This window comes from Brachyhypopomus gauderio, chromosome 10 (assembly GCF_052324685.1).
Source record: "Brachyhypopomus gauderio isolate BG-103 chromosome 10, BGAUD_0.2, whole genome shotgun sequence".
NCBI lineage: Eukaryota > Metazoa > Chordata > Actinopteri > Gymnotiformes > Hypopomidae > Brachyhypopomus > Brachyhypopomus gauderio.
The window spans coordinates 3,036,483-3,063,252 of NC_135220.1; the positions used below are offsets into that span (position 1 = coordinate 3,036,483).

The following is a 26,770-nucleotide window of genomic DNA, read 5'->3' on the forward strand; positions in this document are numbered from 1 at the left end:
TCCTACGATCCTGCTTCCTCTTACCTCGACCTGGTTGTGTGACAGGCAAGCTAAGGAGAGGCTCGCCCTCGGGGCATTTAACAGGCCCCAAGGGCGGTGGCGGTCAGGGCTAAGGCTCACTTCATCCCACCTCGCTGAAAGGTGCCGGGAAGGATATCCGTGAAATGACACCGTGTCGTCCTGTCCTGACTGCCTTCCTTGGGTGAAGCTTTTCAATTTCTGCTCGCTCTCGAAGGCAAATTGCTTGTTCCTTCCAAGCTCGGGGTGTAGTGGTAAAATCATTACGTTGAGAAGGTTAGCTGCACTAGACACCAGCAGAGCCAGGTTGACTTCAGCTCTCAGAAATAAGTCGCTTCACAAAATGCTGCTTCCTCTACTGACAGGAATTGTCAGCGTTGTAAAAAGTAAAATGAACAAATTGTGTTTTTAAAAAAATATATATATATACATTAAATTCTTGTGTAGACGTTATGGGAATGTGAAGGAAACTGGTGCGTTAGAAATGAATGGAAATTATACGAACCCCTCGTTGGAGCCCAGAGGAGTTCAGTGCTCTTATCTTGCCATGTTTACAGTGCCCTCTGGACAAGACACTTCTAATTAGTAGAGTTTTTACATTCTGCTACTACTCCTCAATGCCCTACCTTCTATAAATAAAGGTATTTTAATTTATTTAAGCCACTGTGTTGACATACTTGGCAAACGTATATTAGTCTCAGCATCCAGCAGGGCGGTGGGAGGGGGACGTAGTGCGCGCGGATGCCACGCGCACACAGCCCGTGTTTTGCAGGCGAGCCCGCTGGATGCAGCGCTCAGCTGCGGAGTTGATCTGCGATTAAACGGATAAGTGTCTTGGCACGTCATTCTTCTCATGTCTGCAATGAAGGAAGCTAAAGTCGTTCATGTTTTACCTGATCCTTAATATGCGTAAATTTGATAAGTAATTGTTTTAAAACTTGAAGAAATGGCATCGATAGGGGAGTTTGATCCACTACATACCAACGTACCTGCGACTAAAATAGAAGTTACCGTTTCGTGCAGGTAAGTGAGCAGAATTCGATTTTAGTTTTCCCATAATTTAGACAAACGGAGATGTTCGGAACTTTTGTATTACGCGACTTCATTACGTAAAAAATACTACATATTTGGCGCCTAATTAATAGTCCGTTTTAACGATTTACAAAAATCGATTAGTGCATAATTTAGGATTTTACATTTGTTTAAACAATTTAACATTTAATATGTAAGCCCCTTGGCATCAGGAATGTTTTAAATGTATGTAAAAACTAGATAGAGCAATATAATTAAAAAACTATATATAATAAATATACAATATATGTATATGCATGCATGCGCTATAGTACACATAAAAATGTGAATAAAGGTGAGGCGTTTCGTGTTCGTGAGCATGCTGGATCTGGATCTTCTCATCCGACGCACCGAGACTGTCCTGCCTGTTCAGGTTCGTCTCCAAGTGCCGCTGGTCAATAGATGTTCGCTTTTGGTGTACTTGACATTCAGCAAAGTGTGCTGTTCTTTTTTGATTGTCAGGAATCAAAAGGCCTGGAGCCAGGTCGAGGTGGGGTTTTTTTTGCAGGTTCTGCACACCTCACTCTGCCAAAGGATGAGCCCCCCGCGGCCGACCCGTTCGGCCCGTATCTGCCCTTCTGTGTTGAACCAGCACCAGCTTTCCGCCTCCTTATGCTACTGGGTTCGCTGGGGAGGGTGCGGGATTAATCTCGGTGTGCTCGGCGCCCAGATGCCCCCGCTGTTTCTAGCTACTGTCTCCTCTCAGGACAGACGCAGCTGCACGGGCCAGCAGCTCTGCTTTTCATCCGCTCTTCAATAATGAATGTGTTGACTGCTGAAGCCGCCTTTTGTGTTTGCATAAAGCCTTAACCTCGCTTGGTGCAATCCCTGATGTCACGGGGAGGCTTTCTTTGATATAAGACACGTGCAGCTGCCAAAGTGCCTGCCGACTTTCAAAGCAAGTTATGATTATTGTGATAAGTCAGGACATTCTAAGAGTTATATATATATATATATATATAAACTCTTACACATACACTTTTTTCTTGTTTTGCAGTATAGCTAAAGAGAGCGGCTGAAATAACATTTCCCACTCAAAGCACACCATCAGTAACTTGAGTCACTAAACAACACAGAAAGTAACTGATATTTGATTCACCTCATTTTCAAGTTCTGGAAATAAGCCATCATCCCTCAGGGGTCCAGAGGCGTGTCTAAGCCTAGGTTTGATAAACAAACAACCCCAGAGCAAAGCACTGTTGTCCACTGGCACTTTGTCCTGCCAAATTGTTGAGGCACTTCATAAGGAAGCCAATTCATCAAGCTTGTTTGTAGCTGTCAGCACAGGGTGTAGCAGATGACACCCCGTCACTCAGGACGGGGGTTTGGAGCACAATCCAGCAGCGACACGGCAGTGGAGAGCGCGCTACACCTCTAGCTGATCTCTGATCTGCTTGCTGGTGAAAGTGCTTAAGAAGTACTGTGTCATTATCGGTGGTTTATCGTTCACACAGATGGAGTCCTGAAGACACGTTTTAGATATGAACAGATGTTGTGTCAATGTGGCATTTTCTCATTTCTTATTATCTTCTGTGTCTGATCATAAGCCGTCCATAAACGTTTTTCAGCCTTATGGTATTAATGGGATGCTGAACTTTATACCTCAGTACGGCCCGTCTCGGACATCCACACAGTCACATTACTGTGTTAGAAATGAGAAATTAGTGTTTACATTATTTCTTCACATCTGTCTGCATGATTTTTGCCTTCAGTTCTACTCGGCAGATGTTGCAACCATTTGCAATTCTTCCCGTTCCTGTAAACATGTCCCGTTACATTCAACGTGTCCCTATCAGAGCGACCCAAAAAGCCCCGCGATTGGTGGATCGACATCTCAGCTCCAGCAGCTCCAACCACCACCTGCTGAGACAACAACGATGCGCGATTCCTTTATTAGCGGAGGACACGTCATTGGCGGAGTTGCACCTGCCATCCACTGCAGGCGTCCTAAGACTTGTATCAGCCTCCTGCCGAGAAGCGATGGACTACTTTTACCATCTAACTTTTACCCCCCCCCCCCAACACACACACACTTTGTCCATCGCCTGTGCCACACGTTCAGTTAAGTGCGCGTGTGCGCGTCATCCACAGCCAGAAAGAAGCCACCAGTTCTTATTTAAACACCCTAACCCCAAATGACAGCACTCCCACAAACGCAGTGCTAAGCCGCCTTTAACGGTGGCTGAGTCTACAAGGAAAAAAGCGCCCATATCTAAAACAAGAACAGAAGGAGCCCATTATCTTTGAGGCCGTCGTCTTTGAGACAGCTCGTCAAAGGGCAACATGAATGCGGGGTCTTCATAATTACACCTTGCCCGCATTTGAATGCCTCTGTTTGGCCTATTTATTTGCATTCCTTCTAAGCAGTCTTTTACAGACACCTACTTATCATGTTGAGAAAAAAAATTTACATAAAACTGTAACTAGCTGATACATGATTGACATGTTTTTAGAGAATGTAGACACCAGGCGTAAAACCCCGAGATGGGACTCAATGGTACTGTTTGTATTGTCCTATTCATTTTATACACAACCTATTCAAGCTGCTGTGGTCATTGACACCATAATGCCACGGTGATATTCAAAGAAAGGTCTTTTTACCAGTGCTTTACATTTGTAACTTTGTTGAAATGGCATTTTCATCTCTGTTTCCACAGACACCTGCTGGACGTTGACACGTTCTCTAAGTCTGATCCAGGTAGGCCATCTGCATTAGCTTGTTGGTTATCATTATTTACCTACTTCTTGATGAGTTATGGAAGGTTATGGGATTCCTAGGAAGTGCCCATTTTTTTATGATCAGAGTTCCTGACCCACAGAAAATTAGTGTCTGATGCTTGAAAACCAGCAGTTATGTAACACAATAACGTGGGGCCATAGGAATGACAGAATGCAGGAGCCTTGAATGTGCTATGCAGCATTAGCATTACCTCAATATCATCAAGTTATAGTGACCATCACAAGACACTGTGACTGTGCCTTTGAGCACATACAGGTTCTGAATTCCTTTAAACCAAAGAGAGAAATGAATTCACATAACTTAAATTTGGCCAAATCTGCACTGAAGCTTTTTATGTTCAAGTTGGGTTATTCTTCTGTTGATTGAATCTTCTGTAGCCTACTGCTTGGACCTTTAAAAAAGAGGTAATTTTAATAGCAATTTTCTATACCAAATTAAAGTGCAGAGAGGATTGGGCATTCACCCTTTGAAATAACAATCCAAAACTTTTAGAAACAATGGCTCTGTGTGAGTGTCTCTGAGGTGCCGCTTTTATTCGGCGTATTATTAATCCTCCCTCATGCTTGTGGTGCTTAAGCGCTGTAGAAATTCAGCGTATTCATTTGGTCTAATTAGAGCCGCTAAGGTGACTTACTAAAGGTCAGAAACTCAAAGGAGTAGAGGAGTCTCTCCAGGCGAGGCCTCTGCATATACGCGGCTATATGCCATAACGTTCCTGCCTCGTCAGTCTTTGACCTTGCATTAAAATCCAGAACCGCCGTGACTGTTTGCGTCGACTTTGACTTCTCAGAGCTTCTAGTGAAGAGGCTGCTGAATCACATGGATGTGTTGTTAAAACATCAACTCACTGCTTGTCTCTCTCGTTATCCCCAGTTGTTGTCTTGTACGTGCAGGGAATTGGGACAAAAGAATGGAGAGAGGTAAGTCTGGGCATTACGCCGCTGGCCCATGACAAATCCGTGTAGCGTACAGTGTGTGATGAGGCTCTGGGACCTTCGCTGACCTTCGTTTATGAAAACAAGATTATGAATGTATTGATTTCTGCGCTGGAGCGAGCGCCGTTCCTCTTAACGCCTGAGCTCGCGAGCACCGAATTCCCAGGCCGCGAGGACGAGGACGAGCGCTGTGTTGTGCCAGGGGTGCTGATGTATGTCCCACCCACAGAAAGCAGAGAATGGGGAGTGCCTACTGAAAAGAGCGCCACCTATTTGTAAATACAGCACAAAGGCCTTCCCGAGAAAGGCACTGGTAAACACAGCCCTCTGCCCTGGTTGGCAGCGTTTTGGATGGTGTCCAAACGCATATATAAAAAGCCATGTGAATTTATGTCTTTCTTTGTGTGTTCTCGCTGCTGTCTTCCGTGCTGAGGGTTTCCAGATCTCAGGATCCTCTTTTGGTATCTTCTTCAGTGCTTGTCTTTCTTGCCGAGTCTTTTTCTCCAGCCAAAAGATTCATGAGACCAGGAATAGTGTCTCAAAGACATGGTTATCTCCACAGCTCCCGCTAGAATGGGGACGTGGTTGTCACGTACTCTTGTAGGATGTGTTTGTTAAAGTGCCTGAAAAGTACACAGCGTGAGACCCAGCTTTGGCCCTGGTGCCGTGCAAACCTGCTCTCTTTGTTTGAACGTCTTAATCAGTGTCCCAGGTTTTTCTCGGAAAAAAAAAGGACTATTTATCTTAAAGAAATCTTCAGTTGCATGCATTAGCACTTTCCCTTGATTCCCAGTGTCGCATGTCTTGCCACTAAAATTGTTGCGAGGCTCCAAGCAGAAGCAGGAGAAGCTGAAATAAGGTGTAGTCCTGGGAGACTTGAAGCAGCAGCCAGCAACCCTGCGAGTGCACTCAGGAGAGTTTCTCCTGGAGGACTTACCAAGTGTTCACATTACAGGCTTATTCACACAGAGCCAGGACCTCCGCAGCACGCTTTCTCTACATAGACTATGCATCAACCCAGAAGATGTGTGTGCTCGTAAGAGCTTGCATAACTTTGCATATTGGAATTTGATGCATTTTAATGAGCATAGCCTTTAGGAGTACTTCACCCAAGGATGCTAATGTAGCTAACAGTGACTGAAATGCTGCATAGACCTTGGACAATATAATAATAATAATAATAATAATAATAATAATAATAATAATTATTATTATTATTATTATTATTATTATTATTAATTTATTGTTTACCAAACTACTTGCTTTCACCTTTAGCATCAGTGTTTTAGCGCACAGCACATCTTTAAACAGCATGCCAATAGATCATAAAGATCCTACTGGTGTTTTTTACAAATGCTGTGAACGGATATTGGCGCATACCATCCTGATAGATAGGATTATGGGTTTATGGCATGGAGCTGGGGTGACCCGGGCAGTTACATGGGCCTGGGCCTGGGCCTGGGTCTGGGTCTGGACCCGATAGCTTGTTGCTGTGGGGAGTCAGATGCAGTGGCACCGCGGGTCTCCCGTCCGACGGGGACAGATGCTTTGAGGCAGTGGGGATAGTGCTACCAGCTGCTGCGCTGGTTCTGGATCGGCCCGCGGAAGTGTGATCCTCCCCCACACTCATGCTGCAACACAGTCTGTGCTTCATAGCTACTGCCTCACACAACCAGAGCCAAGCCTGGGCTCTGTGCTGTCAGTAGAAGTGTCCGTTTGTGTTTGAGACGTGGAGAGTGTCTCTGTCACTTCACAGACACAACAGGCAACATGGCATACTCTGTGATATCACTTAAAGTGTGTTTCTTGCTGACTGTAACATTTTTCAAATATATTGATGTCATATTATTAAAAAAAATTGTTTATGATATCAGTGATGACTTGTGCTCCCCTAAACATGTAACTAATGTAAAAAATGTTCATTGATTAGATAATTTCTCTAATTGTGATTCTTTTTGTTAAGTTTGGCAGAACAGAAGTAATTGAAAACACTCTCAATCCCGACTTTGTGAGAAAATTTGTTTTGGATTACTTCTTTGAGGAGAAGCAGAACCTTCGATTTGACGTGTAAGTAGGACACATTTCTTTACGCTGTACTGATGTGAACTGAACCACAGAACCATAGCAGTGTCTCTGCAGGCTGCTCCCGAAGCATTTCGGTTCAGAATGCAGGGGAGGAAGTGAATGTAATCGACACAGTTATGTGTGTGATTAGGCCAATAAAACAAATTTAAATCTTGTAAATGTGTTTTTTTTAATCTCTTTAACTAGCCAAAGTGAGACATACCTGCACTCTTTGTCCTTGCTCGTTCTCTCTCTCTCTCTCTCTCTCTCTCTCTCTCTCTCTCTCTCTCTCTCTCTCTCTCTGATGTTCCTGTTCATTATTCCGTTGATTTGTGGTATTTTATTTCCATGTTCTTCACTGTGTTGCAGTACTCTGACATATGCAGAGTGCGAGTGCAGAAAAGTGCTTGTGTGACTAAAGTTGTGATACAGCGTTGGGTGCTTGTTGAGGGACCTGAGGTTGTTCCTCTTTTGGTGAAGGGCCTTTATTTACTTCAGTGGTTCCCAAACTTTTTCTGCCGTGCCCCCCTTTAGTAGATGAGAATATTTTTGCGCCCCCCCCCCCCCCCCCCCCCCCCCCCCCCCTTGACTAGGGATGTGTTGAAAACTTACAAAAACAATAGGTTCACAACTTTGGTCAAACATGAAAAAAATAAACTGCAAGAAACCTTTTAAATTGTTCAAGAATTCTAAATATAATTTAAAATAAATAAGGAGATGAAATAAGAGAAACAGCAATACATATGCACATGGACGTAATTTTGATTTCAAAAGTGGGGGGACATAGATTCGTCGCTATTTAAATATTTGGTTTTAACTGTAAAAACTGGGGGGGAAAAGCCGGCTTTTGAAAAAGTGGGGGGGACATGTCCCCCCCGTCCCCCCCCCAAAATTACGTCCGTGCATATGCAGCTAGTTTGCAAGCGCAGACATCACGCAGAGCACAAAGCATGTAACGGCCAGAAATATGTGTACTGTCTCTTTAAGGGAGCGAGTTGAGCGCGCGTATGGAATATTGTTGTTTTATTTAGCTATTTTATTTCTGTAAGTAATGCATTAAATGAGCTTTGGACAACTCACCAGTTCATGTATGAACAATGAAGTATTGCTGGAGCCCAGGTTTATTTTGGTAAACCAGCAAATAAACGGACTAAGTGGAATACCACCAGCGCGAGTATTAAGGTTGAACTAACACCAAAAAGCAAGCAATACAAGCATAGAATTAGACTGAATAGATCTGTTTTTATGGATCGGTCACATTGTCCCCGATACCCGATCTAGAATTTTTTCAGATATTAATATCGGAATCGGTGCATCCCTAATATTGACACATGTGCACGTTTTACTTTCAAGCTCCGCGCCCCCCCTGCCCCCCCTGCGCGCCCCCCACTTTGGGAACCACTGATTTACTTCATCTTTTTTTCCCCTCTGTTACAGATATAATGTGGACTCAAGAAGTTCAAACATTTCAAAGCACGTAAGCCCGTGTAATAAACCGCATACAGTATTGCATAATAATTTTTTTCTTCATGTTAGATCTCAATTTTAAGAGCAGTACAGTAAGTGTGCTGTTATGGGGTGCATTATTACTGATGGGTGATTTTGATCTCTCTGTTATGATGTTCTGGACCTACGGATGGCAGAAAGTAAGTAAATGACACAAAACCCTGGCCATGAATATTAGCAGTTGACAGACTTCAATATTTTATTTTCCATGAGTTTTGTCACTGTTCTAGTGCACACTCATCCCTGCCTGCCTTCTTCTTTCAGCGTAAATCAATCACGTTACTCAAAACCTCTGAGACGAATCCTCATTTTCATTCGCAAGAACATGAAAGGAACCGTAAAGGTTCTGAAGACGCGTGCTGCCTCATCTGCTCTCGTCTCTGAGTTCTGTCAGGCGCTCCTGTCGTCCGCCTCTGTCATATGCTTCGGCATGGCGTTTGATTCATCACATCCATTGCTTTTAGGTTGCGTCAGTTAGACATCATCTGTGTTTAGATTCTGTGAGGCGATCGAGGTGAGACTCTGCATGAGCATGTCGATGTGGTCCGGACCCGCCGGCGCGGCCCGCTACGGCTCGCGCGACCCACATTCCCGCTGTAACTGATGAGTGTGTGTCTCCTCCAGTCCTTCCTGGGCCAGACCTTCTGCACCCTGGGGGAGATCATCGGCTCCACCGGGGCTCGTGTGGAAAGAGTGCTGTCGTAAGTCCTCACCACTTTTTCCTTCTCTTTTGGCTACAGAATTCCTATCTGGATCAACGGCGCTCGGAAGTTCCCATTTGCATGTGTGCTGTGGATTTGAGTCAATAGTCAGAAGAGAATAATAATGACACTTCTCGAGATGGTTTGCAGCATAAGTAACGTTGACATCAGTATATATTTTTATACACGTAGAGAATAAAAATGATGTCATTCGCTTGTTTACTTGACAACTGCTCGTATTTCTGGTGTTTGAAAGTACGTCCCACCCTCACAGCCCCCGCCAGAACACCACAGAATACAGACACGTTCACAGCCCCCTCTAACATAAACCAATTCGGATCACAATATGTATTCATCATATTTCGCTAACATACTACAGGCCAAATAAGAATTTTCACATGAACCAATTCTATGCTGCTTATATAAATCGATTACAAAACATATAAATAATACAGTTCTAAGAGGGTGGTAGCTGAATGTCAGGGTGTGAACATCCCCGTAAGTTTGGGCAGGAGAGGAACGATAAGTTAAAGATCTATGGATTATTGACATGATGGAAAGGGCCCGGCTGTAGGGGGCAAACTCTCCCCGTTCTCCTCACCATGGGCCCCACCAACCAGGGGTGTAGTGGGGGGGGCTTCGTTTTAACAGGGGGGATGCATCCCCCCCAGTGTTGTAGTGGGAGTGTGTAGCGGGGGAACAGCGACCCCCCTACTTATTTTAACTGGATGTTGCTCTTGCTGAGACTGTTACGTCAAATGCTAGGTTAATACATGATGCGTTAGTAATTCGCCAACCCCCCATTCTAACAATTTAGAATCGCTACACCGCCACACCAAAAACGACCCCCCCACTTATTTTTTTAGGACTACACCACTGCCATCAACCCCCACCAACTCCCCGTCAACCCCTCACCATGGGCCCCAGTTCGATTGCCGCCCCCCTGTCTGGTACCCTGAAGTACTTAAAACAGAAACTGTTATTGCAAAATCAAGACATGACATTACATGTTTAGTCATTACCTTTTAGTCATCAACGGTGACATTATTTGCTGCTGTTCAGCTGTGGACAGAGAGTGGCCTTAGCTCAGGCTTTTGAAACGGGTTTACTTACATAAAGACTGAGAGGCATACGCCATCTTTGCTAGTCTATCTTCACAGATGACCCCTCTGCACTTCTAAGTGCAGATTAGCTGGGATTCATAGGCTTCTGTTTGAAGCATCATCCCTCGGACTGTGTGTGTGTGTGTGTGTGTGTGTGTGTGTGTGTGTGTGTGTGTGTGTGTGTGTGTGTGTGTGTGTGTGTGTGTGTGTGTGTGTGTGTGTTGGCCTTTTCATGGTCATGCAGCCACTGTTCCCCATGCACAGACTGAAACACTTCTGGCAGATATGTAAAAGAGGAAGCCATGCTTGTGCAGCTGCCCCTGACTGACCGCTGAATCCCCCTGCGTCCGGGACACGAAGTGTGTTGTGTCACAGCTCCCTCGTTACGTACGCTGCCTTCTGTCCAACGGCAGTCGCATTGTTCTGCCATTATCACTGAGTCTAACTTGTTGTAGCTTGTGGACTTTCTGACAGCATGTTAAATGGTAATTCCCCAAACCACTGGTAATCACTGGATTAGATGTGGAGTGTTATTGTGCTATAAACCCAAACTACACTTACACTTTAAAATCTGACTTATCTCTGACTTTGAACTTTGTGTGTGCTTTGTTTTTTTGTAACTAGCTTTCCTCATTTGTTTTATGGCGGTTGTATACATAGTGTGTGTCAATGTGCAAATCCCTCTGCATGGGAGAGAACCCCCACAATACCGCTGCCCCTGCTGTCTGCCTCTGTGTCCACACACACACACACACACACACACACACACACACACACTCCAGCAGAGTCTGGTGTATTTTAGGGAGAACAGGAATGCAGTGGGCATCTGTTAGTAGGTCAGTCTGTTTTCCAGTGCCAGTCGGTACTGACTGTGTCGCCGCTGCGATGAAGTGAGGAGAAGAATCACCTCTTTCTTACCTGCCGGTTTCTATGGCAACTCACCAAGGTCTGTGCACCGTGCACACAGCAGCATGGAACTGCATTTGGGCGAGCGCTCCATCCTCCCCACGGCTGTGTGGGAGAAGGCAGGGTGGTGTGGGAGAAGCCAGGGTGGTGTTCAGGGGGAGACTGGGGGTCTGGGTCAGAGCTCAGACGGGCTTGAGTCTTATCTGGACCCTGCGAAATATGGGTTTGTTGCGTAGCACTGGTGGTCTGAAAACCCAACGATTAACTGGATGTATTGTCTGTATGAATGCGACATACACAAGCACGTTTCAGTTGTGTAAGCAGTTTTGAAGTTTAGGAACACAATATTATTCCATTCCCACGATTCCATAGAAAATGTATTTTCTATTTATCAGAATACAGTGTTGAATACAAAAAGAATGAGTTGCTAAGAGCAGATAACTGAGTGTGATTCAGATACTCATACTGTCAGTCTGAGTTAGAACCAGCTTTCAGAATGCAGCCGCACGGCACCGTCAGCACACACAGCGGCCCAATTAGATAAAGGAGGAATATCATGGCATTTTGTGTGGAAAATAAAAAAAAAAACTCCCAGTGCAAACCCCACCAGCCCATTCATCATGGTCGGCAGCCTGTCACAGGGGTGTATTGAGATATATGAGGGACCTGATGGTCTGCCAGGGAGAGTAAAAGGCCGTCTCAGATAGTACGCTCATAAGTAGTACGGCTTTTGTTGGAGGATTGTGGGTAACATTTCTAATTCCCTAAAATGCAGAGTCAAATCATATGTACACTTCCTGGCCCAAATATTTGCCATTTGGATTTAAATTAACGAGTACTTAATAGTCGTTGATTGGATTATTACTGCAGCGATTAATGTGTACTGATTAATGTGTATTAATGTACTGACTAAACAGGCTGCCCCATCTTTGTATTGAGTCTTCCCTGGTTCTGACGGTGTATTCCAGGAGGACAAAGCCAAGATTTATTGGACTCAAATTGTGAAAGTTGTTCAGGGAGCAGGAGGAATTAATTTCTCACATGAATTGGGGACTACAGAGTCCTGACCTTAACCCCACTGCAAGTCTTCTGGACGTGTTGGAGAAGAATGCATCGATCAGTTCAAGATCTTGAGTAAAAATTAATGGAACTCTGGATGAAAATAAACGTCATGACATTGCGTAAGGTTACTGAAGTGCCACAGTTGATGTGTGCCATGACGAGAGCAAAGGCCGACCTACAGAATGTGTGACTTTATTTTGACTGGGCAGGGTAGTTGGTGTTGAACTCTCTCATTAATCTCCCTTATCTCATTGATAGTCAGGTGTGTGTGTGTGTGTGTGTGTGTGTGTGTGTGTGTGTGTGTGTGTGTGTGTGTGTGTGTGTATCTTATTTAAGGTCATGCAGGCTGACCTTTTGGTTTCTTCCCAGTGTTTTGGCCTGCCCAAGTTATATTATCCTAGGTTGTTACCCTGGGTGTCATTCTAGGTGTGTTCTGGCAGTGTTACTGCGGTGATGAAACAACCCCTATGAGTTAATGCATGGCTATGTGTGTCTCATCATATTATCCCTTGTGGACTCACACCAGCTGTTGCATTCGACCTCCCAGAGCCAGCGTCTGTGACAGCGTGTTTCAATCATGGAGGAATTGGCCAGTGAAGCAAAAGTGAATGAGATGGCTGGGATAGCTGTGCCCAGCGGGCACGCGCACCCTGACTGGAATGAAACACACTTAAAGGTGTAATTACTGCTGCATCTTGCTGTTGTACTGAACTGAAACTTGATTAGTTGCAAACCACTCATTTTTCAGTCTGGAGTGTGATCAGGTTTTTCTGGTTTAAGCCTTTTTGAGCCCCATCTCTGGTTGTCCACAGTGTGTCGGAGAGATTTTATGATGTGAGAGAGGAGGTGTAGATTTTGTGATTTTTTTTCATCAATTTTATTTTCTTCTGTCTGATTTTGACATTTTGCATTTAACCTCTAAAATGCAACATCCCCGTGAGGGATGTAATGAGGAATCAGGGGTGGACGACTCACCCGAGTTGTGTAGGAGAATTAGAAGTCAGTGAGGCATGATTGCTATATTGCAGCTTAATTGGCCACATTTGGTTAACTCATGCTGTCTTATCTCCAGCATGAAGAAGAATACCACTTCCTCTCTTCCACTCGCACACACACACACACACACCCACACACACACACACACACACACACACACACACACACACACACACACACACACACACACACACACAGGGTTAGTATGCTTGTAGGTACCACTGACAATGATTATTGGGACTAATTAATGCTATATGTACACATAACCAAAAAAAAAACAAACAGAAAACAACATTTGTACTCATTGAGATCACAAGGTAATCCTGTCCTTGTCAGATGTTCCTGTAGAGATGTTTCTTCCACACTGAGATATATAACACACACACACACACACACACACACACACACACACACACACACACACACACACACACACACACACACACACACACACACACACTGTATTTTAAAAGTAAAGCTATTTAGTAGTACCGGTAGAATACCGGTATGTGGCATATGGATGAACCTTGACTTTCAGTGGTTCTTGTAGAGTTGGTGAGCAGTGGTTATCAGTCATCATGGCACACTGTTAGCATTTCACACTCATTTATGTTTTTTGGGATTTTAACTCTACAAATATGCATTTACAGCTGCTGATCAGATACTGCAGACTGAACTGAATGTTTTCAAGAATCATGCCTTTGTGGGCTAGTATGCTTCAGATTCCCAAAGAAAGTAGAACACTAATTCTTGGTTTACAGCACAAGTTTATGGAGAGTTTATTTAGAACACAAAAAAAAAAACCCTGAACAGAACAATGACAAGAAAACATCCACTTTTCATCACTTCACATCACCACAGATCAGCTGGCCTTGCACGCTGGTGATTCAGTCTCTTCGTCCTTGCCTTGTAGTCGTCAGCCACGAGAATCTCATCGCTTTAAATACAGAAGACGAACACCACGGGATGCAGCTGGATCCTGCGCAGACATTTCTGCCTCTGAGTGTCGTGTTCCACTGGCATGCTCGAGACCCATATCAGAAATGCAGAAGGTGTGATAGGACTAGAACACCCTTTAATTAGACTGTGTCTCAGAGCCCAACGACACCATGGAGTCCCTAACGTGCCTGGTTAGTGACATTACTCCAGAGTTCATGGCAGATGCATGCAGAGTCATGACGGCCTCTCTGCCAACTGCTGTGTCTTTGTCTGGTTTAGCCTTCTCCCTTTGTGCTCTTTTAATTAATGCAGTCTTTAAAAACCTGTAGCTAGAGTCATTAGAATGATCAGAATCAGAATCATTTAAGGATTCTATAACCGGTCTGTGCGGGGAGCCCTGCTGCCATGCTCGCCCTGTCAGAGCTTCTCACAAACCAAAAAAGAAATAGTTCTGAGCTGTACAAAAATCATGCATGTGGGAAACAAATTTATATTAGTCCTCCTCACTTCGGTGTGGGGAGTTTCCTAATTCAAGTGTACAGAGACAGAACCCAGTGAGTCAACTGTGCTTCAGAACAACTCTGAACGTCATGTTCTTCAGCCTTTCCCTGTTTGTGTTGTTTGGACCATTTTAATTTACAAATGAAGTTGCTTCTTCTAATTCCATAATGGTGGAATGGTCTTTTAAATTTGTCTTTTAATTTACAACACATTTTAGCTGCAGTTGTCCAATGGTAACCTGTGAAAGAACTAATGACAAGACCATCAATCACTGTTAACACTGAAAACGCTGCACTTCATTTAGTGGAAGGGGCAGGCTTGGAACCGGACCAGTGAATTAGAACATGCTGAGCCCTTTTCAAATATCTTTTGTGCACCACAGAGGAATTGAACCAGCAGCCTTGTGGTAATGGCAGGGAGGTGATTTTCCATTAAATTAGTTGGACAGCTACAGTATAATACAGATATAAACAGTCATTGTTCTACACACTGTTGAGGACCCAGTGGATCTGGGCACATCAGGTAAAAAATATGATATTTAAATCTAACCATATACTAAGCAAACATATTATAATAAAAATTATCTCACATGAATAAGTGGTCAATTTAATCTGAAAACAACAATATGATTTTTATGTACTGTATATAAGTTCATTACACATTTCATCTCATTAAAAGCATGAATGTCACTTGGGTTTTCCCAACTCCCAATAACTCGAATAATGGAAGTTGCAGATGTAGTCTCAGTGTAAAGAAGGATTTTCAGAAGCAGTCTTGATGTAAACAGGAAGTTGCAGATGTAGATTCAGTGTAAAGAGGAAGTTGCAGAAGTAGTCTCGGTGTAAAGAGGAAGTTGTAGAAGCAGCGTTGATGTAAACAGGAAGTTGCAGATGTAGACTCAGTGTAAAGAGGAAGTTGCAGAAGCAGTCTCAGAGGAAACAGGAATTTTCAGAAGCAGTCTCGATGTAAACAGAAAGTAGACTCAGTGTAAAGAGGAAGTTTCAGTGAGGATGTAAAGAGGAACTCAGGTCCTGAGTTGTCTGGCTACGTGTCCTTTACACCAAGTTTCTGCTTAGAACCACAACTCTCCACAGACATGTGCTGATGGATTCTGCTTATTGGTAGAAATTACAGCAAGTAAACATAACTGTAATCTGACTGTTGAGTGTTTCATCTTATTATTACTGATTGTGTGCATATAGACAACACTGCAAAATTACAGTGAACATGTAATTTATAAATGAAACAGTACTATAAGGAGTATGATTTCTAAACGTGAAATATGTGAATTGATTTCCATTCCATTGACTGAGGAAAGGTTTGGACTGGTGTAGTGTCAAATGCGCACTTGTCTCACGTTATGACGAGCAATATTTAAGAATCTGGGTTTCCCCAGATTCCCCAGTGAATTCACTATTTCCCCAGTGAATTTTGGTGTTTTTAAAATCACTAAATGTTCTTGTATGTTTGATCACTGAGATTCTATAGTTTCTATAGGATATATTTTTTCTAGCATTGACCATATTTCTGTGTGTAATATAGAAAATATAATTTTTGTTATATTTTAAAGTAATTCTGAGATCCAAATCTTGCTGTAAAGGCCTGATCCACCGAGCATGAATGCTGCTCCTCAGGACCTCATCCCGCCTTCAGCAGGACACGTATTAAAAAAAAATTAAAAAATTAACAATTCTTTCTTGCTCTGTCTCACAGCTGTGTCTCTCGGCACTCTCATCTTTTTCTCTGTCTCACAGCTGTCTCTCTGGCCCTAATGATTGCTCTGTCTCACAGCCCTGTCTCTCTGCTCTTTCACTCTCTCTGTCTCTCTGTTATTTCACTCTCTCTGTCTCACAGCCCTGTCTCTCTGCTCTCTCACACTCTCCGTCTCACAGCCCTGTCTCTCTGTTATTTCACTCTCTCTGTCTCACAGCCCTGTCTCTCTGTTATTTCACTCTCTCTGTCTCACAGCCCTGTCTCTCTGTTATTTCACTCTCTCCGTCTCACAACCCTGTCTCTCTGCCCTTTCATTCTCTTTCTGCAGCTTCTTGCCTTTTTTGCTGGCTTCCTGTCTATCATTTCCTCACTGCCCTTGTGCTCTATATAAGAAAGTCGTGCTCCTTTAGAAAAGCCTTTTAATGACTCTCTTCTGAATAAAGAAGTCCAGCAATGCCAACCAATGCTGCCTGAATAACACTGCAAACATTAGTCACTTGGTTAAGTGAAAAGTAGACTTTAAAATATTTGGACTTCCTTTACTGAGCCATTTTGGCCCATGTAGGTCACTTCAGATGTATACATATCTACAGTACCTCAACAAAGACAGGAAATTACTTATCACACCCTATTGCAATTGTGTTCCTCAAAAGAACCATTGACGTGTATTTTCTTGTGTCATTTCTAGGGGTATTCCTGGCAAAAAATGTGGAAGCATCATCTTTACAGGAGAGGAACTCAGCAACTGCAGGGTCAGTGGCACACACACACACACACACACACACACACACACACACACACACACACACACACACACACACACACACACACGTTTAAATATTTACTTGGATTAACACATCTGATAAAATGCTCATAACATAATTAAAATACTTGTTCAGAGTCATTATGCAATTCAAACTTCTGCCAACAGTAAGTTAGATCTTAAGGATACAAATAACAGTGTCTTCTCCAGTTACACAGGCTGCCAGTAACAGCCGAAACTAGCTGATAACACTAATACACACTCTCACACACACACACACACACACACACACACACACACACACACACACACGCACACTCGCACATACACTTGCTCAAGTGCATTATGCCATATAAGTAAAGTTCAAGTTTAAATTGTCTTTGTCATAGGCCTACATGTCTAGAAATCTCAAAGGACAGCCAAGTCATTTCTCTGTCATTCCTTCTGAAAGCCCAGTGGAAATGGAAGGAGGCAGACAGGATTGAAATGATGAGCTGGGATCCTGGGTCCTTCTCCCTCGTCTGCAGAAAGACCCCGTTTGTCTCTTTCGCTGTAGTAAACACGCTCGTAGCTACAGAGTGCAGGCAGACACCATCACCGCTGCCACACACAATCAAAAGTGACAGCAGTTGGGCTGGCACAAGTTCTCCTGGCTCCCCCAGCACTCTTCCGGGTCCAGTTTTCCAGAAGTCAGCAGTCTGAATCACTTCGGATGGCATTCATCCCTGAGCCTCTATAGGCGCATGCGGTGTGTGCAGCTGGTGGGAGGAAAACCGGGGGAATGAGGCTCCAGTTCCACGGAATATCTTGTTAATCCGCCCACCAGGGAATAGCCAGCGGTGAGTGGCACCAGGGGCGGGTGACACAGCGCTGTTTTTGCGTTAGCGCTGAGGTGAATGTGTTGGGAGTATTCCCTCAACGCCATTTCTCTTTTAGGCACCAATTAAGGCAGCTACACATGTGTCTTCCCTCCCGTTGACGTGAGCCCCCCTCCCGGGACAGATGCGCACAGAGGCGGAGTAACCGCACCGCACGGGCGTCCATTAGTGTGGAAGAAGCTCTAGATGTTGCCCCACAAGACGAGACGGTCCTCTCAGGAGGCCTCAGTCTTCTCATCAGTCTCGTTTCGTTTGTGTCGTTTGCTACTTTCATCTGCTGAGGAATGATGCGAGTTTGTGATTTTGAGTACATAGTAAATATGAAGAAAGGTGTCTGTCCGTCCAGCTGTCCAGTAGGGTTCTGTGTAACGGCCTGGTCCAATTATTGTGCCGGGAGTTTAAAAGCTTTCGGTTGCATTTTCAGTTCGGTATATTTTATTTTTCCTTTTCAAAGAAAGAAGATATTACTAAGATATTACTAAGACAGCCAAAAACGGAGGGCTGTAAAGTAGGCAGTAGTCACTCTGGTCTGACGGAGTATTTTAATCAGTATAGCGTCGGTGGTGAAGGAGCGCGAGGCGTCTTTATTAAAACGTCCTTATTCTCCAAAGCGACATATCAAGCACAACGGCCAGAGAAAACAAAGCAACAGAGGCGGTCTTTGCATAGAGGCGTGGCTAGGCAACTGCCTTGGGCCCCTCCCACTGCAGCCCACTGTAGGGGCCCCCTGATTAGCTGACTTATTTCTCACATATTATTGTTGATGGGCCCCCTAGCTAAATTCGCCTTGAGCCCCCAAATTGCTAAGTCCGCCACTGCAAAGCAAATGTTTTGTTTGAAAGAGCGAAACAAAGCAAATGTTATAAGCAAAAATAGCTGTAGCGGACGATAATCTCGAAGGAGGCAGCAAACTCTCGAAACTGGAGTTAATGCTGAAAGCAAGAGTGCAATTCACATCACAGGAGGCAAATCTGGATCTACTGGAAAACGTGTTGTGTGAATTTTGGATATGATGCTACAAACATCTTGCCAAAAGCACTTTAGACGTTTGAAGTGAGAATGTTCATTCGGTTAAGCTCCATATAAAACAAGAGGAGAAAGATATATGGTTTAAATTTGGATAGAATGAAACAAAGTTAGTGTAATAACTTTATTGAATTAGCTTGTACATGGACATTAAAGTATAAATGTTTGGTTTGGTATTGGTATTACATTCATGAGTAATATTACTCTGCAAACATTAAGGTTTAGTTTGGTGGAAACAGATTAAGGCTGATATTTATGAACTGTGGTGTTCGTGTCAAAAGACAGTTTGTCCTTCTCACTGTCACTCTCACTGTCACTGGGATTCGAAAATATCCCGTTAATAAGTTACCGGGCTTACCGGGCATCTGTCAGACGTGACGGACAGGTGTGGCCGGTCCACGGTGCTGCTTGGGACCTTACAGACCTTTGTGCTTCTGATCAGGACCTCGCCACCATGCAGCTCTGCGCTAACAAGCTGGATAAGAAGGATTTCTTTGGCAAGTCAGACCCTTTCCTGGTGTTCTACCGCAGCAACGAGGATGGCACGTAAGTGACAGCTGGCACAAGCCGCGTTCGCTCCACTCAGTAACACAGCTATGTATAAAACACAGTCTCATTAATGATAGTAATTAAAGCATTCTGCAGTAATGAAAAATAGTCAAGATATATCATGTTATGTTTAGGAATCTGCACTCTGGTAATCTGGTGTTGTGTGAACTGTACTTAGAGTGGTCTGTTTGACTCATTGGCTCATTGGGGGTTTTGTTGTAGGTTCACCATCTGCCATAAGACAGAGGTGATCAAAAACACCCTGAACCCCGTATGGCAACCCTTTACCATCCCTGTCAGAGCGCTCTGTAATGGGGATTATGACAGGTGAGCAGGGCTGAGCGAGGCAGTACACACACACACACACACACACACACACACACACACCACACTGTGCCATTACTTGTTGATAGACTTGTTTTGCCAGGTACCTAACACATACTCATTCATCTTGCCACCCCCTCACACTTCCGGCGAGGTGGTGGCCCGGTGTCCCGCGGTGAGGTGTAGAGCGCGGCGTCTGGCCCGAACGGCTCCGGCGCCGAGCAGCCGCGCGATGAGGACGCACCCGTGCTGAGAGTCGTGTTGGCGCAGAGCGTCTCCACCTCAGGCGGGGCGGGCGGTCCCTGCAGCCGTGTGCAGGGAGTGTGTGGCAAACCTGGCACTTGGCATGGGTTCAGAGGCAGAGGCCTCCTGCCCACTCTGACCTTCTGTCTGCATAAAGACAAACTCCTGTTTCACACAGCCTGAAGAACACCGAACAGTTGTTACGTGGGAGGGGGGCTTCGCTCTGTGTGGTGGTTAGGGCACAGCATAGTCTATATTGGAAACTCTTCAGGTTGAGGGCTTAAAGTCTCTTTTCTTACAGTAAAGTTTGGTATGTTTTTTTTCCTCCAGGACAGTAAAAATTGATGTTTACGACTGGGACCGAGATGGAAGGTACATTTTTTTTCCCATAATAACCCCCCCCCCCCTCCCCACCTCCACCTCCACATCCTTCCCATCCAACACCGACCTCCCTCGCCGAGCCCCCCAGACATGCACTGACAGTACATTCCAGTTGCACTGTAAGGAAACTTGTTCTCAGTGTTCTTCATTGTGTCTGTAGAGTGAATTTGGTATATTAGAATCTAACCTTTTGCATCAAATCCAGGTGATTTGCTTTGTCTCCTGTTCTCTAGTCACGATTTCATCGGGGAGTTCACCACCAGCTACCGCGAGCTGTCCCGGGGCCAGAGCCAATTTAACGTCTATGAGGTGAGAGACGAAAACATCCAAGAAGGCTTTCCACCACTTACGAGTCATTCTCTGTCATTTCAGGGTGCTTTTATGGAACAAATAAGTAAAAAATAACATGGGCATTGTCATTTAAAAGCCTCACGACCATCCTCCCAACCTCTGACGTTTGCCATGGATAATTTCAGGTGCTCAATCCCAAAAAGAAAGGCAGGAAGAAGAAATATGTCAACTCCGGGACCGTGAGTAAAATGGCCTGTCAAAGTGCCCTCTCCTATGAATTCATTTCATAATTACCGCCATTATCTAATCGCATATACTCTCGGCAGGTAACTCTTCTGTCCTTCAAAGTGGAGTCAGAATACACGTTTGTGGACTTCATCAGAGGAGGGTGAGGACTGCTTTAAAGGTTCCCGTCTAAAGAGCAGGAAGTCATCAGAAAGAGAGAGAGGGAGAGAGAGAGGGAGGGAGAGAGACAGGGAGAGAGAGAGAGACAGAGAGACAGAGATGCTTGCAGAGTGGTTTCAGGGTAGTCATTGGTTGGTGTCAGTGTTTCAGAGTAAGTAAAGTTTAGTTACATTTTGCATATTTTAGTGACTGAGAACCTTCTAAATCTTAACACAGGACCCAGCTCAACTTCACAGTAGCAATAGACTTCACCGCCTCCAACGGTAAGCCTCACGTTGAGCTTCACTTCATCATTCCATCTGTTCCTCTAGGTCTATGTGGTGGTATTAAGACTAGGTTGAATTAGACTGCAGTGTGCAGCTGTGTGTGTGTGTTCGCATGCGTGTGTGTGTGTGTGTGTTCACATGCATGCGTGTGTGTGTGTGGGCGTGCGTGTGTTCACATGCATGCGTGTGTGTGTGTGTGTGCGTGCGTGTGTTCGCATGCGTGTGTGTGTGTGTTCACATGCATGCGTGTGTGTGTGTGTGTTTGTGTGTGTGTGTTCGCATGCGTGTGTGTGTGTGTGTGTGTGTGTGTGTGTGTGTGTGTGTGTGTGTGTGTGTGTGTGTGCGTGCGTGTGTGTGTGTTTGTGTGTGTTCACATGCATGCGTGTGTGTGCGTGCGTGTGTGCGTGCGTGCGTGCGTGCGTGTGTGTGTGCGTGCGTGTGTGCGTGCGTGTGTGTGTGTGCACTTCAGGGAACCCTGCCCAGCCCACTTCTCTTCACTACATGAGTCCATACCAGATGAATTCTTATGCTATGGCTCTGAAGGCTGTAGGTGAGATCATACAGGATTACGACAGTGATAAACTCTTCCCTGCCTATGGCTTTGGAGCCAAACTTCCCCCGGACGGAGCTGTCTCACACGCTTTCCCCCTGGTGAGCCTTGCACAGCTTTAACTAAGAAAACATGGTGACGTTTATATACAGACGTAGGCTAATTCACTAGCAACTCTGCTTTCTGTCTTGTAAAACCACTGTCTACTGGTGATGTCTGTTTTTGGGTCTTCCCAACTGCAGAACTCAGACTGTGAGAACGCCAACTGTGTGGGCATTGAAGGGGTCCTAGAAGCGTATTACGAGTGTCTGAGAACAGTGCAGCTGTATGGACCTACAAACTTTGCTCCTGTCATCAACCAGGTGGCCCAGTAAGATACCCTATCAGGATTGTACTTCCATTTAATCTTTCTTTCTTTTAATATATATTTATACATTTATATATACTTGTTCCTTCGTGTCAACAGCAGTGATGAATACGTTTCCCAGGTTTCTAGCAATTCTCTCTCTCTCTCTCTCTCTTTCTCTGTATCTCTCTCTCTCTCTACACACACACATATGCACACACACACACACACACACTCGACACACGTACTCTACTTGATTACTGAGTGTGCATTCAGTCATTGTAGATTCTAGGCAGCTGATCTACACTCAAAGGTATAATTATTAAACTTTTCAAACCACCACTACACATGCCCTCAGACATAACACGTCACACCGTGACTTCGCACGCGTAAAGCTTTGAAAGGCCTCCAGCTTTGACAACAGTAATATCCAGGACTCATCAGCTCATTCCATGTCATCAGTTGAAATAATGTGTCTTGGGTAAGCTTCTTCTCCTGACGCAATCCCACCAATCAGCCTTCTGATCCCTGTGTGGCTTGGCTCGGGCTGCTGTTATCAATCCCGGCTTATTTACCTTCAATATCGGCTGTGAAGCGTCAGCCAGATGCTCGCTGGTTAAACGAGACAGTAGCTAAAGATTGTTATCGAACCGGAGTGGAGCGTGCACAAGGCAGCACGCCTGCCCTTCGAGTTTGGAGCGTTCTTTTGACCGTGATGGAAGACTGGCCCGAGTTTACTATGTGGCGGTCATATACATTTTGAAATCAATCAGTGTGTGACGTGTCCGTTTTGGTGTACTGACAATGAATTACATTAATTAGTTAATATATAAGTGCAAAAATCTATAATCAGTGCAATAATTCTGTGAACTGGTTTGTGAGTTAGGAAGTCTTTTATAATGAAGGGTTATGAGTCTCTGTTCGTGTTACGAGTAAATATTTTGGTTTCTCATTACACAGGGCTGCGGAAAGTGTGATGGACGGCTCAGAATACTTCATCCTGCTGATGATCACAGATGGCGTCATCTCCGACATGGTCCAGACCAAGGAGGCCGTGGTCAATGTGCGTTGTGCCCCATGTCTTCATCTACACCCTACCGGTGAAACCTTGTATTGCATCGTTACAAGCATGGTGTCAAAATGTTCAGTGAAATGTGACTCAGGGTCTCATTACAGGCTTCTACACTGCCCATGTCAATCATCATAGTCGGGGTGGGGCCTGCAGAGTTTGATGGTGAGTACAAAGCAGCCGTAGCTTCTCCAGTATGACAAGTTACAGAAACCTTTATCTCTGCATGAGCTGGATTTGCATATGTAAGCTTAAGAACACTTTGTTGGGTGCTGACGATCTCTCTCTCTTTTTCTCTTTCTCATTTTGGCCTCTGTTACTACTTCTATCATTTTCTCTCTGCTTTCTCTTTCTCCATCTCTCTCTCTCTCTCTCTTTCTCTCTCATTTCGATATCTGCTGCTACTTATATCCTTTTTTCTCTGCTTTCTTTCTCCATCTCTCTCTCTCTCTCTCTCTCTCTCTCTCATTTTGGTCTCTGCTGCTAATTCTATCATTTTTTCTCTTTGTTTTCTTTCTCCATCTCTCTCTCTCTCTCTCTCTCTCTCGTAAGCAATGGAGGAGCTGGATGGGGACGAGGTGCGTCTGTCCTCCAGGGGCCGTGTGGCTGAGCGGGACATTGTGCAGGTGTGCTTCACCATGCCGGATCTCCCCAGTCCCGGGAACCTCCCGTGCACTGCATGCCTCCGTGTCCAGGAACCCCCCACGTCCCACCCGCCTCCATCTTCCGTCCTGCTCCAACACACCCGTTCAGCTCATTAGCTAATTAGCAAGCCCTTCATGAGCCCAGTGAGGTGTGTTATTGTGGGGAAAACACAAACCTGCCCAGCGCCTGGAATCCCCGTCCCTTTGGGGGGGCTTGAGCTTGCCATGATTACACCTACTTCAAAAAGTTCTGAGCAACTGTAGTTGCTGGTGTCCAAGTGAGAGATACACAGTACATACACCTGTAATAACCACATACATGAAATCTTTGATTATTTTGGATAAAATCACAAACAAAATGTACAAAATGACATTGTTGTCCAGTACTGCATCATCTACTGTACTTACTCAAGCTTTTGCTTTAATTCACCTACACTCCCCTGCCTGTCTGTCTCTCTACATGTCTGTCTGCATCTCAGTTTGTGCCGTTCAGAGACTACATCGACCGTTCGGGGAACCAGGTGCTCAGCATGGCGCGGCTGGCCAAGGACGTGCTGGCCGAGGTGCCCGAGCAGCTGCTGTCCTTCATGAAGAGTCGAAACATCGAACCCAGACCTGCTCTCTCCCACTCTCCCACACCACACATCCACCAGAACCTCTGACCCCAGATCAGCACAGCCTGACCTCTCCCAACTTGCCACTACTGCTGATCCACAAGCACCACTGATCCCAGATGAGCCCCTGCCTGGCCTCTCCAGCTGTTTCACTACTGCAGAGCCTCGTGCATCTCTGACCCCAGAACAGCTACGGCTCACAATGCAGCTTGTTTGTAATAGTACTACATTCACGTGAAAACTGACTGTAATAACTGCATAACTCCGACTAAGTGTATGCTGTTACCTTACACTTTTATCAGTAATAGTCTGCTTTGATGTTTTACACATACTCAGGCATGGAGTAAGAGTCATCTCAACACAGAGGTCAATTTTTGTCCACTCAACACCCACTTAAATAGGAGGCTTTACTAATTTAAAAACACCTGTAAAGAAACAGCTGTATTTAACCCTTCAAGGCATGGCCCGTTAACCTATAAGGGCGTGGCCCGTTAACCCATCAGGGCGTGGCCCGTTAACCCATCAGGGCGTGGCCCATTAGCCAGTGTCTGACCACAGCTCTGCTACTAGCTGGGATCTTCCGGATGGCAGGATGCTCTCAACCCAGCAGTGACACCGGCATGTGTAGGAAACAAACAAACAAAAAAACTCTGTGTCCAGAGTTCTGGTGTCAGCTCGACACCCACTAGCATGCCACTACTGTGAGATCTCTGCTTGTATAAGCCCAAGTCCATATGTCATTCAACAGGCGTGTCAGTGCTGTGTCGAGACACATTCTGCACCTAATAATCCCACAGATTCAGACCCTAGAGGTGTACAGTGTCCTGTGGTCAGTCCTGTGTCCTGTGGTCAGGGCAACTCATGGGTAGGCTGACACACTGGTCATGGAAACAGATGGTCTCTACGGATTTTAAATGTAGTAGTCTGTATTGTACTTGGACTACAGTCTTTAAATGTGTGCATATAAAATGGCCCTATAAAATAGGTTTACCCAACAATAAGGTGTATCCCATAAAAAGTGAGTATAGTCATAAGGTAGGTCTTTAATTAATAAAGTGTGTAGTGAGTCTCCACATTATGTAGGCATGTGTGTGCCATGAAGGCCATTCTGCAGGGTATAACACACACTGACCAACTTGCACGCAGTTGATCATATATCTTTGTCATGGTGGTGTTAATGTAGCTTTGTTAAGATTCAGTCTTTCTTGCTGTCAGAGGCTATTACCTGCACATCATTACCTGTCTCTCTGTCTGACTTTTACACACACTCTCTCTCTCTGTCTCTCGCTCTGTCTCTCTCTCTCTCTCTCTCTCTCTCTCTCTCTCTCTCTCTCTCTCTCTCTCTCTCTCTCTCTCTGTCCTAGCACTTGGAGCCAGGTTTATCAGCCTTCCAGTCAGGATGCATGGAGGTGTAAACGATGTAAACTTTTTTATAAAGAGCACTTATTAAGAAGCCAAAGCAGGACTTGGACAGGGCCCGCTAGAACTACGGGACAGTGAAGATGGAGTTTCGAGAGACGCTCTGGGTGAGATGAGATGTGGAGAAAGGACAGGAGAAGAAGGACATAAAGGTGCCAGAGGGGGGTGGACACGTCCATCCCACAGCGTGCCACGGCATTGAGTAAATATACTGTGCAGCAGATTAGTGAGATTAGGGCTGGGTGTGTTTAGATTGCAGTGTAAAGTTGGAATGAGTAAGAACTCCAGTGGTTAGAGGCTTATGGGAGGTCTGCAGGGATGATGTAGGGACAGCGTGGTGTAAATCTGAGTTTTGATCGTGTGTAGTGCAGTACCCCGTGTTGCATGCGGTTTTCTCCTTCTGCTCCGTTTCATGGGTGTGTCTACATCAGCAGGACACGCTGCACACGCAGTGCATGTTGAGGTTTATATAATCTGTGATGAGATATAGCTCATATATGACTTTACTAATATGTTTGTACATCTGTTTTGCTGTGCTGGTGCAGTTTTTAGACTTGTTGCGGTGAACAGTGTTTGCAGTTTTCTAGAATAGTTACAAGTATTTGTGTGAAATGCCAAAGTATGGTGTCTAACCCTAAAAACAAATTGTTTTTGAAAGCATTGTGTCAGTTTGTGAAATCAGTTTTACATTTTTCTATACCATCCATGTCCTATTGCATTTTTAAATAAAGCATGTGTGTCTCATGA

The 26,770-nt window shown here is 44.8% G+C and overlaps 1 protein-coding gene across 2 annotated transcripts; it reads left to right on the forward strand.

Annotated features, from left to right (window-relative positions):
- Positions 1-712: 712 nt before the first annotated feature.
- Positions 713-26,770, forward strand: cpne9 (copine family member IX). Of its 2 annotated transcripts, XM_077018736.1 has the most exons (20): positions 713-1,041; positions 3,747-3,787; positions 4,703-4,749; positions 6,728-6,831; positions 8,266-8,305; positions 8,959-9,035; positions 16,944-17,007; positions 19,365-19,468; positions 19,694-19,798; positions 20,369-20,410; positions 20,653-20,728; positions 20,896-20,949; positions 21,037-21,098; positions 21,332-21,378; positions 21,851-22,032; positions 22,174-22,301; positions 23,238-23,340; positions 23,454-23,511; positions 23,899-23,972; positions 24,470-26,770. In XM_077018736.1, the coding sequence occupies exons 1-20, from the start codon at positions 965-967 to the stop codon at positions 24,650-24,652; spliced, it is 1,668 nt and encodes a 555-aa protein (XP_076874851.1). In that variant the 5' UTR covers positions 713-964; the 3' UTR covers positions 24,653-26,770. The 2 variants fall into 2 exon arrangements, with proteins under 2 accessions (XP_076874851.1, XP_076874852.1); XM_077018737.1 differs by lacking the exons at positions 713-1,041; positions 3,747-3,787; positions 4,703-4,749; positions 6,728-6,831; positions 8,266-8,305 and adding an exon at positions 8,392-8,848.